The sequence below is a fragment of the Bombina bombina genome, chromosome 2 (assembly GCF_027579735.1).
Source record: "Bombina bombina isolate aBomBom1 chromosome 2, aBomBom1.pri, whole genome shotgun sequence".
NCBI lineage: Eukaryota > Metazoa > Chordata > Amphibia > Anura > Bombinatoridae > Bombina > Bombina bombina.
In genome coordinates, this window is record NC_069500.1 from 698881150 (window position 1) to 698897190 (window position 16041).

At 33.6% G+C, this 16041-nt stretch overlaps 1 protein-coding gene across 1 annotated transcript in view; it reads left to right on the plus strand.

The window, feature by feature from the left end:
• The window catches only part of PALM2AKAP2 (PALM2 and AKAP2 fusion), a 340815-nt gene extending 338348 nt beyond the window's left edge, over positions 1–2467 (plus strand). The window contains exon 7 of the mRNA XM_053702675.1: positions 643–2467. Coding sequence (XP_053558650.1) covers positions 643–1394 — 752 coding nt within the window. The 3' untranslated portion in view covers positions 1395–2467. The remainder of the gene's footprint in view (positions 1–642) is intronic.
• Positions 2468–16041: the final 13574 nt, after the last annotated feature.

A 16041-nucleotide genomic window follows, 5' to 3' on the forward strand; every position in this document is an offset into this window, starting at 1 on the left:
TATCAGCCAGTGAACAACCTATCCAGTAAACATTTCCTGTTAGTTTCTAACCAGTTTAAAAACAAAGATACTACCATGTTTAATTGATGTTTTTAATACAAACATATTTGTTTAATGTCCTTTATAACAATACGTTTGTTTACTACTGAAAACAACGGATTAGGCTAGTTGGACACACTGCGATAAATATTTCTATTCCATTTCTATTAAACAACAAAGCAACTTTGACCCGATACATATTTTGTGGATGGAGTATGAAAAAAACCTAAGGTATAGCCCCATAAAACTTCTATGTTCCCTCTCTTGTTATATGTTATAAAGTATAAATCTGCATGTCACATCGTATCACTCTTATTTGGCATATGTCACGTGGCAATATCACTTTGTTTCTCACCCAGGTTTGTAATGCAAAGCGATACATCACAGTTAATTGTGTGTACACAGGCAACGTCTGCTGATATCTTGCTCACTCATAATACTATTGACTTAACATTTCTCAGATACCTTGTACAAACTCTAACATGCAATGTTTCATTGTTACTGTGTTATAGGTGCACATTTGGTACTGTCTATGTTTGCCAATTAACCCCTCACTTGCTTTATGTGTTGTAACTTGCACTTCCTCTCTTGTTTCCATTCAAGCATTGTACGCCATGGAAATTAATGTGGAGAAAGACAGAAAGACAGGGGAGACCAAAATTCTCTCTACGTCAGCAATAGACCCAGAGGGGGCTCGTCAAAGAGGAATAAAGGTCTATGATGATGGTAACAAAGTAGTCTATGAGGTTCATCATGCGGGTGCTGTGGTAGAGAATGGTGTACATAAGTTAAGTACAAAGGATGTAGATGACCTTATACAGAAATCTGCACAATCACACATAATAGATGATCAAGGAATTGATTCTGTACAAAAAAGAACTGTAATTATCGAAGGAAACCCTAGTCATATCAAAGAACAAATACACTTTAAGGAAGCAAAATTAGAATTTGTACATAAATCTGCCAAAGGGTTTCCCATAAATCCTGGACATGAACATGCAAAAAGCACTGGGAATGGAGTTCCAGAGGCCACCTTAGATCAACCTGTAACAATGATCTTTATGGGCTATCAGAGCATCGATGATGAGGAGGAGACTAAAAAAGTTCTGGGCTATGATGACACAATCAAAGCTGAACTTGTTCTTATTGATGAAGACGATGAAAAGTCTTTGCGGGAGAAAACAGTGACTGATATGTCCACTATGGATGGGAATGCAGCAGAACTTGTATCTGGGAAGCTACTTACTGAGACTACAGAGCCTTCATCACCAGAAGGTAAAGAAGAGAGTCTCGCTACAGAGCCCCTACCAGGTACGGACAAGAAAAATCCTTGTAAATGCTGTGTTGTCATGTGATCACTCTTCTCCTTTAACTTCAAACAGCAAAGAAACTGCCAAATTCTGATAACATATAGTGACACTCACTATACAATACTATGAACTGGAAGAGACTATACCTTCATTGCCTTGCAGTTGGGTTATTTATGTTTTATTTACAGAGCATATATGTTTTCTAAATTATTAATACCATATTTAATCAGTCCATATATGCCACATGCTCTTGAAATGACCAACTTTGTTGACTAAGACATGATAATAAAAATAGTCGGTTTGGATGAGGCATACTCAAAAATTGTAAAAGAATGCAAGCTAAGTCAGAATAGCCCATTCATAACCACACTGCATTTTTTACATTTATATTATTGGTTGGATATGCCCCTTTAAATTGTGATTTAAGTATTTTTTGCACAATTGAAAATACACAGTATCCAAGATATATTTCTAATATATAACTATAGACTCAGTTTTTACATTTGGCGTGGGGAAGATAATCCATTAAATTATTGTCTTTGATACAATATAAAATAGCATTTCTCATCATGAGTTCATAAGTGTCTTAAACAGGCCAGCTTTTTAATATACCCTCTTCTTGCACACAGGGGAATCAATAGAGATGACTGACTTATTAATTAACCCATGCAGGGATATCTTAAAATTGAGCCCTGTTAGGGTATTTGGCTACTGGAAATGAGAACACTGGGCTCGAAGCGACAACAGCCTCTCTTTTTCTTACCATATTCTCTGCTAAGCTCTACAACATATTTACCAAAGTTTTATCATCTCTCTATTCTTTATTGAACAGTCTGCATAGATTAATTTAAGAGTTTATGAGACTGCAGAGAGATTGAAAAGGCTCTAAAGGCCTGATAATTAATCTATCTCACTGTATGCAGCATAAAATGAAATATTTACATATAATTAGTATATTTTAATTCAGTTAGTATGAACTACTTAGTTTCAAATGATTACAGTGTAGTTTCTCAGTATTATGGTCACATTTTGCTCAGAAATGATTCATTAACAATTCAATTTGATAGTTTGAAGTTATTGGTGGGGATTGAGTAGATAATACTTTGTTTTGCCTTACAGTCTTCCAGTTTACAGTATTGGTCATTTATTCTCTATCATGTATCATTATATCAGTTACTGCAGAATTCTATAAACTTTGATAATGGTGAAATTAATATTTTCCACAATATACCAGAATGGTTAAAGTAACCTGAGGTAATTTGTTACTATTTGATGATCACTTTTCAGATGAGTACTTGTGCTATCAACACTGGATTGAACTTTTCTATAGATATGTATTTTGTTGTCTCAACAAACATCACAATTTTTAGTCTGTCACTACAATAATTTACAATAGCAGTAATATATAACACTGTATAACACTCTGTGTTCTCTTATTGTATGTGAAAACCAAGCCTTTATACAGTTTACAGTGGGGCACATAAGTGTGTTAGTTTAGTAAAGCTCTATTTTTTCATGGTGTTTATGCCTTTTTCATATAGGAGTTCTTTCTCAAGAGCCTATTTCAAGTGACACAATTTGTATTTTTTTAAGTGTTTTCAATATGAGCTGGATTTTATGATACAATATTTGTATGGGTGCATGAATGGAACTTTATTGTATAAATACAACAACTCTCCAGAACAGTTTGCATTAGTCATTGGCTTTTCTATGCCCCTTTTTTGTCTAGATCTCAGACATTCTTTTTTTAAAGTAATCTATGCTTAGTGCTGGTAGGGTCTGCTTCAGATTGCTCTTGACAAACAAATCGGTGGTGATTGGCGGCTCCACTTATATGCCTCTTTTCTTTGGGTTATCCGATGTGCTCTGCTAACTCCCAGCAGTGTATTACTGTTCCTTCAACAAAGAATGCCAAGAGAATTATGCAAATTTGATAATAGAAGTAAATTGAAAAGTTGTTTAAAATTGTATGATCTGCCTGAATCATGAAAGAAAAATGTTGAGTTTTGTGTCCCTTTAAAGTCAGCTCCAGAGCATCAATGCTCAGCTGGCATCTAACTGAACAAATCTGATGAGCCAATGACAAGGGGCATATGTGCATTAACAAATGATACAGTATGCTGATATCAAAGTAAATTTAATAATAGAAGTAATTTGAAAAGCTTCTTAAAGGGACAGTATACACCAATTTTCATTTAACTGCATGTAATAGACACTACTATAAAGATTAATATGCACAGATACACCAGTGTAAAACTTTTAAAAACTTAATTAGAAGCTCCCAATTTAACACTGTTAAAGAGATAAGCCTGGGACACCCAGTGAAAGGTGCTGATAGCAGACCCCCCCTACCCTGTATATGAAAAGACCCATTATACAAACAGAAGCAGTCTGAAGTTTGTATACATCAGTATACATCTAAAACTCTGGGGCTTGGTTAGGCAAAACTATACATTTGTACAAAAACACACCCAGATGGGCTATATAAATGGATCATCTACAAAACATCTAGTGTATAATGTCCCTTTAAGACTACATGGTGTGTTTTGAACCATAGCAAAATTCAAATATGAAATGTTTAACCCAAAGTACTGTTGTATTAGCAGTCCCTACCAGCACTGTTACGATTCATAAGAAGTTTTCTTTTTCTTTTTTCACCCAACCTTGAAAATAATGACAAAACTGAAAAAGCAGGATTTTCTACCTCATTCATTAAGCACATCAAAAACAAAAAATCTGTCAGATCTGAATCTTAAACACATTCCCAATTCTTACTTGGACTATTAATGAATCCTGCAAAACTCTTTTGTTATCAGGTTTTATATTATAGTAGTCCAAGTATCTATTTTATTTCACATTGCGTTATAAAGACCATCTCTATGTCTGTAAAATTAGCAAACCATTTCTGTGCATACGTGTGTTCCATACATATCTTTAGGTGCAGCTTTTACCATTTTCAGCCAATTGGGGTTTTTTTCTGTATACATATATATTTTTTGTTTTGTATTTTGAGTATTTTCAGGGATTATGAACATTAAGATTTTAATATATTTTTTCTATACCTGATGTGCTAATATTTCTAATGTTGAATGAGTATAAAAAGGGGCTATTTTATGAGAGCAGATAATATAATGATTAAACAGCTCGGTAGACAATTCTGAAGGAAAGTGTTGAATGTTGCAGGTGCCTTCTATTGTAAAACAGACGAAAAAAAAATATTTATGCCTTGGTTACATTATATTTCCTGTTTTTCACAATGCAACTTAGAATAGCTTTAATTAATAACACCAACTGAATCCCAAAGCAAAGATATATTATAGGAATCTACATTTATATAAATAATAGCTATGATTCTTATGTAACTTTATCTATTATCTGTAATGATCTAGGAGGAAGTATATTTTGGTTAGTACTACAAGAAAATGCTACATTGCTACAAATAAAGGATTTAGTACCATTAAAGAACCATTATAGTGATAAGATAGTGGCAGGTAATGTCAGACCGTGTCATTTTGGCTGTATAATGGCCATTTAACAGTATTAATACATTATTATGTAATAGTGAAGTAAATGAATAGCTCTGTTTAGTCCCATATTCTGACACAATAACTGACCAACAAACATATATTATTAAATTTCCTTTAAAGGGACACTGTACCCAAAAATTTTCTTTCATGATTCAGATTGAGCATGAAATTTTAAGCAACTTTCTAATTTACTCCTATTATCAAATTTTATTCATTCTCTTGGTATATTTATTTGAAATGCAAGAATGTAAGTTTAGATGCCGGCCCATTTTTAGTGAACAACCTGGGTTGTCCTTGCTGATTGGTGGATAAATTCATCCACCAATAAAAAAGTGCTGTCCAGAGTACTGAAACCAAAAAAAAGCTTAGATGCCTTCTTTTTCAAATAATGATAGCAAGCGAACGAAGCAAAATTGATTATAGGAGTAAATTAGAAAGTTGCTTAAAATTGCATGCTCTTTCTGAATTACAAAAGAAAAAAATTGGGTACAGTGTCCCTTTAACATAACAACACTCTTATGCAGTGTATGTTTTGTATATTGATCATCAAGTGCACTTGTTTTCACCGGTTAATCATAAAGCTAAAATAGTTTAAGCATGTGTCAAAATGCACTTTTAAAGTCTTATATTTATTGTTAATCATAGTTCATTCACAGCGTGTTACATGGCAATAAAATGAATAATATACAGCAGACATTTTTTTGTCAGTTTTTTTAATAGCTGAAAAAGTAAAAAGCAGAAAAAAATTACTATTAATAGTTTATAAATTATTTTTATAAAGCTGATATAAACAGTATTAGGTACATAAGTAAGGGTATATACAAGACTTAAATATTCTTGTGTATTCCGAAAAGCGTACAATCTAGAGATATTCCCTTTTTTATTTCTGAACTTATAAACATTGTACAGACTGATATAAGACGTTTACTGTTGACCCTTTTACTAAAGGGTTGGTTTATTCCAGATGTCTAATCAAGTTTAAATTATAAAGAAAGAAAGCTTTTTAGTACAACATCTGGAATCAACTGTTGTTATCTTTGTCTTAGCACAACAAATATTTTAATCTGCAAACAACCGTAACACAATAACATTTCTAGAATTTATCTAATAGCGCTCTCAACAACTGCAGACCTTTCAGTAAATTTCTAAAAGATATCAGAAAAATATTATAGTTTTATTTTTCTGGTATAGTGAAATTATATGTGTTTGTTGAGCATAAATGTATTATGATATACACCTAAAATTCAGCGTTTAGTGTGTGGGTGTGTGTTTATATGTATATATATATATATATATCAACAAGAAAAAATTCCCCTGTATACGGATCCCAGACCAAGTAAGATATCCACTGAGTTAGGCACAACACAGGCACTTAAGTCAAGATAAAGTATATCAATTCATACCTTTATTGTGGCATATCGGACAAACACTCTGCATACAATTGCGGTGTGACTACCAGGAGACACAGGTGTGTGTGGAGTGTGACGTCATCTGACGCGTTTCACGCCCTTCTGGCGCTTTGTCAAAGATGTGGAGGTGTGTGTTATTAGCATACTTTTAAATGGTTACCAAAGAACCTGGAAAACTCCTCCCTTAGTGTGATGTCACAGTATTAAACTGTGTTTCAAAATTCACTAGATACATTCTATGTGATAAGAAGTGCTAAAAATAGTGATAGAAGTGCAAGTTACGTGTATTCATTCAATAGATGAATATTAGATTAAAGACTAAAAAAAAAAAACGCTCATTATTCTTAACACTCACCCTTCCGTGTAAAACCGCTCATTATTCTTAACTCTCACCCTTCCGTGTAAAACCGCTCATTATTCTTAACTCTCACCCTTCCGTGTAAAACCGCTCATTATTCTTAACTCTCACCCTTCCGTGTGTATATATATATATATGTATTCTATAAGGCTTTTTGATTTAGCTATGTATTTGCACTGTTCATTTCTGAAGGCACCTGCAACACAGTTTTGAGGTGAGTTGATCAACCACAGAGATTGTGCCTATGTGATTATATTTTAGAGACATACATAATATCCCATGGGCAAGAAATCATTCTTATATGATATTGTAGGTGTATTCTATAGAAGATTTTCCATTGTTTTGCAAGTGTATTGTTAAAATTACAACAACAAAAAGTCAATTTCTTTAAACAATTGCAACTTTAAAAAATATTTAATGAAATCACATAACTGTGAAAAAGCACAATAAAATCATTTTGTCTAACACAACAAGTGAACAGCCAGTCACAAAACATGTGTTAATAGTTGCAAGCAAATGGGCATATTCAAATGATCTGAAACATTTATTATCGATTTCATTAAACGGTGCGTATACTTTTGTAGGGATATCATAAACAGGCTAAATGGATACTATTATATTCTAAATTTATTTTGTATAATACTGTTGTTTTTTTTACAAAGGTATGCATTTTACTTTTGTAATTAAAGTGATTTCTTTCTTACATGATTCAGATAGAGCATGCAATTTCTATTGTCAATGTTTCTTTGTTCTTTTTCTATCTTTATTTGAAAAATCAGGACTCTAAACTAAGGAGCCAGCCCATTTTTGGTTCAGAACCCTGGATAGCACTTGCTGATTGGTGGCTACATTAAGCTACCAATCAGCAGCGCAACCCAGGTGCTGAACCAAAAATGGGCCAGTTCCTATGCTTACATTCCTACTTTTAAAATAAAGATCGCAAGAGAACAAAGAAAATTGATAATATGAGTAAATTAGAAAGTTGCTTAAAATTACATGCTCTATCTTTATCATGAAAGAAAAAAATGGGTTCAGTATCCCTTTAACTGTAAGAAATATCTAGCTGCATTGTGTGTGTACATCACAGATATTTTCTTGTTTGATCAAATGTTTTTATACTTTCAAGAATTAAAGCCCTAACTCCACACCACAGAGACCAGGGTTCTCCAAACTACGGCCTGAGGGTCACATTATTTTTGTTTGGCTTTCAGCAATACTAATCTGAAAGAAATACATTAGGAAGGTGTTATGGAAAAGGCAATTTTGTACTTCTCATTAGGTAATTTGCCATGTGTGTTTGTACCAAATATTGAAAGTCTGTGTAGTATAAACATTAAAATTAAATTAATAGTAACTCATTTTCTATGTATTTTTTAACTAATCCACCACTTTACATAAACAAAAAAATTACAATGTAATCTCTAAACTATTTGAAAACTAAGCATGGCTCAGAGTTTGAGAAAAAAATATAAATACATATAAAAAAAATAATACATTTTTGAAAAAAAAATATATATATATAAATATATATTTATATATAATTGTTGACCTACAAATGTTAATAAATGTACAATTAAGTTAACTATATATACAAAAATGATCACCTTAACTGAAAAATTATTTTTTTCTTAAAATTACTTTTTTTTAGTTTGTTGATCATGTTAGTTTATAGTTACAGGTGTGCACTGAAATATTTATGTATATCACTACTCTGTTGTTTTATCGATATATGTTTAATTTGTTTAATTATAGCTTAATTGTCAAAAGCAAAACTTTATATGTATTCACAAAAAGAAACTAATTGGCCCAGTAGAATTGGTATTGGTACCAATCATATATGGTGAGAGATGACAGTGAGGTAGGTGCCTTAACTAAAAAGGACTCGTTCTCTGTAAATATATCAAGTGCAAAAAAATAAATAAAAAAAATCAGAATATGTTTTCTTTCATTGAAATATGCCCATGAGTTGCAATTTAGAGTTATATACACTGTACAATGTAGCTTCTAAACCATTTTTTGATATGTTTTACATTTTTATGGGTTCTGTTTTTATATTTTGTTATATTTAAAGAAGTCTTCGCTTTTGATGTGCGATGTGCACTTTTTTTTTTGTTTCAATGCACAAACATTTAACAATATGAAAAAGTACTGTTTTAATTATAAACTGAAAGAAAACAAATACAACAGGGTTTACATACAAACATATCCATATATCTATAGTATCATATTAATATATCTGTGGGTGGTATACGGTATGTGTTGCCTTTTGTGAAATTGTTGAAGTAAATGACATAAGTATGATGCACCATTATACAGTTTGCCTTAGCACTGTTTTCTTTCTGTTAATTCTTTCTCACTTCTGTTTTTTTTTTTTCCAAAAAAACTGTACAAGCACAACATTATCTCTGAAGCCTCAATTAATACTCAAAATGTACCCTTCTCCAATTGTAAAGATGCCATTTCCAATAAAGGTACAGGAAGACCACAATATTCCACATAAAATATACTCACAGAGCTCTTAATTCATTTTAATTAACTAACAATGCAATGAGTTACATTCAATAAGTGATCATATAGACTCTATAAGAAACCATGTAAGACTCTCAAGAAAAGAAGAAAGTAATTATAAAGTAACTCAATAGAGGATATAAAAATAGTTTTGTTAGGGAAAAAGCTAGTAGAGAAAATATGCTTCTAGCTAATGCCAGATGAATACAAGTTAGCTTAAAGAGACAGTGAACACCTTGTTGTGTATCTATAGAATAGCATCAGCCAAGTCTTAACATTTTTAAAACAAATTAAGATCCTTTTACTGCAATGATTTTTCTATAGCCAAACTCGACCCACCATTTGCCAACCCTAAACTTGAATCTACAGACCACATGGCTAGCCACTCTCATAAAGTTAGTATTAAAAGCATTGTTTTGCAGTTGTTATCTGATAAAGCCAATTAGGGACATATATGTAGTCGGGTTAGACTTGAGAAGTGAGCAGAGTGCATTTCAAACTTTGACAATTAGAAAATGCTCAATGTTCAAAGCTAAATTACTCAAAAAGTGGCCAAAATAAATAATGAAAATACATTATAAAGTTATTTCATTGTGCATAACTAAGCATTTTATACAAAAAAAATCTTAAGGTGTTTACTGTCCCTTTAATAGCAAAACAAGCTGAATATAATAAGATGTGATCAGCTTTTCATATATATTATACAAACAATACCATCTTTTGTAAGTAATAGATAACAATGGTGCCTTAAATGACTTTCTTCTTTGAAGTAGAGGAAACTTCTAATGGCACTTTTGAACTTAGTGACAAATGATTTAAACTGCAATTTCCCACAAAAAAACTCCATTGTGAATTTCAAACATAAACTTAGGTCTATGCTTTAGCTATCGCCTGGGTTTGTTGATCTGTGTTACTATGAAATCCTTGTCTTGCATGTGCCTTTTCTCATCTACTTACTTGAATCTCAATCTAGAAAAATACACGGCCTTCCGATTTCATAGCAAAGACGTTAGTAAATATCAGTACTGTTCTATGCATCAACTCTTCTGCTGCTAATCAGTGAGGCGTTTGCACTTACACACAGACTTCATTTCAATTCTGTAATATATTTCAATTAAAAGTTAATTCACTTAAGTGAATATTTGGTAAGTAAAAGATTTAACCTTGGAAGACAATGACCTTCATTCAAAACCATGTACTTGTAGCGGTTATTATTGTTTCTACTGAAATGTAATTACGCAAATGCATTAGAAATTAGATTTCTGCTGCTAGCTCTTATACGATCCAATTCTAACCAAAAGGACCATCTACCACATAACCCCTATGTATGTGTCAAGAATTTGCTTTAATTCTTTAATTTCCATTAAAAAATCTAAATTGTTATTTGCATTGAATGCAAGTTATCTATCTATCTAGATCAATATATATATATAAAGTATGTAAGAAGGATCTTGAATAGGTATGCAGAACACAAATCTACATATTTAAATCATTTTAAATGTGAGACTAGAGATGAAGTCACCTTTAAAATGGAGGCCAAAGACAATGTTGTGTGTATCATAGCTCTATGGTGAATGTAAGTGATTATTGCAAGCTTAGGCATTTTACTTACATGTATGTAAACCAGTAAAGATAAATTGTCAGGCTAATGTGTTATTTTACTTGCTGGATCATCTGATGTCATGTGTAATAATGAAGTTTACTTTGGATTTTTTTAACTCACATGTAAAAACAAGACAAAGTCCTTGCACAGCATTTGTGGCTTGTCTATTTCATCTGTATAGAATTACTCTAGAAAATAAACTTGCTTTTCACTGCTCTCTGTGTCTCTCTTTTCTGCTTCTGACTTTCATTCCAAACTAAAGACACTCTTGATTCCATTTCATCAACACAGAAAACAATCACAGAAATCTTTACTAACCAACAAACTCTCTGGCTGCTGAGCACAATGGCTGCTGCTACTACTGCTATTCAATCAGCTAAATGCTTTATCTTTGTGTTATTTATCATATCTGTTCCTGTTCTTGTTACCCTCACTGAGCATCAGAATAGCAGGCAATATAAGGCAGGGTAAGGATCATCATCTGATATAAAGCAGAAGGGTCAGAAAATGATGACCTGCACCACTACAACCAACTACCATATTTATTTTAGGACTACATCACATTCCAGTTGAAAATGTAAACTGGCAGAAACAGCTCAAATCTGTATAGACGTTCACCACCACATTTAAGATTTATACCATCACTGCACAAAGTGGCACTAAAGAGGTATATTTTTTTATACACACATAGTCTAAAGTTATAAACTATAAACATGTTTTTAAGGGACATTAAACACAAATGGTAAACTACATGATTATGAACTTTCATATATAAGAATAATTAATTTTGCAATGAAAACTGCAGCTTTATTTTGTCAAATGAGTATATTGTTTTATGTTTATTCTTTCACTGATTTCCCTGTCCCCCAGAACAAAATAACCACTGATAACCAATAATATTATAATATAATAATATTATATTATAGCAAAAGCTCTGTTTGCACATGTCCAGACTGTGGTAGTCTATCCTCTTGTATTCCCTTAAGGTGGTTTAACACTAATTCAACTTGGTTGCTATTGAAAAGAATGATTTTCCTATCATGATTGTTGATGCAAAACTAATAATCCACCTTTTTAGGGAGGGATGAAAAAGTAAACAAAAACACACATAAAGTGCCTAAAAGTATTAATCCAAGCCTCCCTAGGAGAAAGTGAAACAAGCACACTTTTTAGATGTCTTTTACAGCAAAAGGCTGCAAAATAAATAATGAATGTATATTGCAATAATGTTTTACTTCCAATAATAAAACATAATGTGACCAGATATAGGTAAGTCATGTCCACATGATCACAGGTAGTAGCCATGCTTAGTGTAATGGTGACGGCTTTAAAGAAGTGTGTAGATGGGGCAATTAAACAGTCAGTAGCAACAAGTCTATTTATACCTTCCTTGTCAAGTTATTATTTACTTTACCCCTTGTAGAGTACTACTCATTACAAATAAAGATAAGTACTGTATATTAATAACAACAAGAAACACTGCTGCAAACTATTGGATGGAATTCATTCACCTTTCATGAGAAATAAAAGTTCCTGCTTTTCTCTCAAGTCAGAAGTCAGATTAACCATCAGCATCTTAAAGATGACTTCCATGTTCCAGCCTGTCTGTAGAAGGAATAATCCTGCTTCACTTTACTAAGTTTTAAAATAAGTGCCATATTACTCCATCCTACTTGCTAACTTATGTAACGTACAGAATGTTTGGCCAAATCCCAGGAAAATCATGGGCAACATTCTAGAGAAGTCTGATATATTTATTTATTCCATATCAGAGATGAAATCTAAGGAAAAGTAGATAATAAATGGACAAAATCATAAAAAGCCCCAGTTCCTGAAATAATTGAGTCTTGGGGGATTTTTAATACATATCCACAAGAGCACTAGTGCACTGGTCTTTGATTGTCCCAGGAGTGTTTTCTTGTCTTGAGCACTATATGTAAACCATTGTTGCAAACACAGCTAACATATAGTGTCAAGACACGTGCACACTTCTGAGCCTATTATGGTATGCTCTCATGGAAAGAAACTAAGTTTCAGCAAAGGATACCAAGACAATGAGGTAAATGTGATCATTGAAATAAATTACATTTTTTTCATGTTATATGCTCTTTCTATATCACAACAGGTTAATTTTTAGTTTCATATCCTTTAACTAAATAAGCAGAGAATAATGTGCACATTATAACATATTTTGGCCTTACTATTTTTATAGGAACAAGCCATAATCTTAACATTATTTTATATATATCAATATAAAAATAATTGTGATGTGTCTATAAAATTAAAGATAATGTAACTGAGAAAGATAGCTAAATAGATAGAAATAGAGAGAATATATAGCTATCAATAGCACCAACCATATAGGGTAACTAAGCGGATAATTGAAATATTAAAAAAATATTATTTGATCTAATAACCTAATTGATTTTAAAAAAAATGTTAACTTTTACACAAACGGGTTTCTCACTGAAATTATTACATACCGCTTATGCAGTCATGACACAAATGGTTATAAAAGCTTCTCTGGATCTCCTTTGTTTAGAAATAGCAGACATACTTGGATTTGCTATTGCTTTTTGGTAATGTGAAGGCTGCTAAATGCAGTTAAGCACAACACTTCTGATATTCCTGGCAGTTAAGGGGTTAATCAGGTAGCTTCTAAGGTTAACTTTTGGTTTAGTGTAGAGATTACCCTCCCACCCCCTGATCCCTAGCTGATCCCTCCCAAACAACTCTCTTCCTTCCCTCCCCCCCCCCCCCCCCACACACACATACTGATCACCACCATCTTAGGTACTGGCAGACAGTCTACCAATTTGAAGATTTAAGGCAATTTTTTAATATGTATTTTTTTTTCTATTTTCTGTAGTGTAGGATCCCCTCTTGCTCTCTAACCCTCCCCCTTTAACTAGTGTTTGCCAGTACCTATAAAACTCTTTTTTTATATAATGTTAATAAAAAATTACTTTTTGTAGTGTAGTGGTTCCTCCATATCCCCCCTCCTGTGATCGTTTAGTAAGGGATCCCCCACCCTACCTTTTTTCTGTAGTGTAGCTTCCCATGCCTCCCACTCCCTTTATTTTTTTCTGCAGTGTAGGGCCCTCCCACTCCCTCCCCCTCAACTGCTGGATCGCCCACCTGCCTCCCAGAATCCCTCCCACATTTCCCGCTGGCACCAACATATGATCATTACAGACAGTGACACTGTAACAATCTGGCATCTGCCTTCATATGGAACCGGAGCACCGATTGTGCTCCCGTTCCATATGCAAGCAGATGCCATGAGCTCAGGAACTCCAGCTATTGGCTGTAAATTAACAGCCGAGACTGCTGGAGCTTTCTGCAGCTCCGATGAATATATACATTGTGCAGTACAATAAGCAAAGTACTACACAACGCATATATACGTCATAATAGGTTAAAGGGTTAAATCTCTGTTTAATTACGCGCAGTGTCTACTTGAATTTTTATAGCTAATCCCTTTATTACCAATTCCCCAGTTTTGCATAACCAACACTGCCCCCTTATCTCAGTGCTTTTTATAAACTTGCATGTCAGCCAGTCATGTTATCTATATGGCACACATGAACTAGCACTGTCTAGTTGTGAAAAGCAAACAATATACACTAAGATATGAGGCGTCCTTCAAGGGCTTAGAAATTAGCCTATTAGTTTTTACCTTCAACAAAGAATACCAAGTAAATTTCATGATAAAAGTAAACTGGAAAGTTGTTTAAAATTGCATGCCCTGTCTGAAGCATGATTTAATTTTGACTTGACTGTCCCTTTAACTCACAAAATCTGCGTAAAACCATTTTTCAAACATACAAGTGATCTTTTTTATTTTTTACTTTTAGATTAAATCTTTTTTATTAAGCATTTCAGATTAAAATACAAATCACATCAACCATAATAGGCCGGCAACTGGTCATCTGGCCCTTACATGTAAATAACTCAAGTGGAGCATGGGAGTGGTAAGAGTTCAAGATCACTCTATAAAGCTAGCAAGTAGTCTCTATTAGCCCTTGGGCTTAAGTCCATATGTTGCACCGGGTTCCATCTTCTGTGTCTTTATAGGTGTAAGGAAAGTTTTAATGCCCCAGTGGTCCCAAGCTCACCCCCAAGGGCAACCAACATTTTAATAAGGGATAAGATAGTGACCGGTAATATCCGGGAAGGGAAAGAAAGAACTTCCCAATCTGATAATATTGGCCACTCGCAACATCAAAAAATAAAATTAACCTTAAAATAACTAAAAAAAAACCTACAACATAAACAAGTCGTTCCATATAAGTACATTTTACTATTTACTATTTGTAAACCTATAATTGCCACCACATCACGGTCTTGTCCATTCACCTGAAATTGTATGCTTCCACTGCTCTCTCCCATTGCCCCCAGGACTCTATTTCTATGGGTTAGTACCTGTCAATACTGCTCTCTCATTTTCTTGTCTCAGCATCCAATAGTACCATATTTTCTGAAAGGATTCTGTGGTGTTTTGTATCTGTGCAGCTGATTCATACATACAGAATGTTAATTTAATTCTGGACAAGATTTCCACCCATGTGGGCACACCCGTCTTCCAGTGTTTTGCTATGCTTGTTCTGGTAATGGTGCAGAGTATTCTAATGAAAGCATTAATGTGGTTATTAAGAGTTGGTAACTTGTCGTGTAGGAGAGCCTGCGATATTTCTAGGTTTATGGACTCATCCAGCAACCTACTTAGGAGTCCAGATAGGTTTTTCCAAATATCACTGACCCTCGGGCATTCCCACCACATATGGAGGTAGGTACCCACCTCCCCACACCCTCTGTAACAGAGTCTAGTGCCGTTCCTAACTGAATGAGCTGTCTGAATGGGGGTTAGGTACCACCTAAAAGAAGTCTTAATAATATTCTCCCTAAGGTCTGCACTTAGCAGGTTTTTACATGAGTCATAGAACAGTTTATCCCAATCACTTTGGTCTTTTTCTACTCCCAAATCGGCCTCCCATCTGAGTGCGAGAGCTGACTTAGCTTTAACCTTAGCTGTTTGTAAGTCAATATATATGTGTGAGATTGCATGTTTGGATCTGGTAGAAGTGCAGCTAAGTCTTTCTAAGTTTGTTGTGGGTTGTATAGCTCTCTTGACAATGTAGGCGCGAATCACGGATGCTAGTTGCAGATATAAAAACCACTGTAGTGGCAATGGTTCTATTCTTAGACTCAACTGGGCATAAGAAATAGGGGTTCCACTATTTACAAAATCTGCCACCCTATAAAGTCCCTTATTTTCCCATTTGCT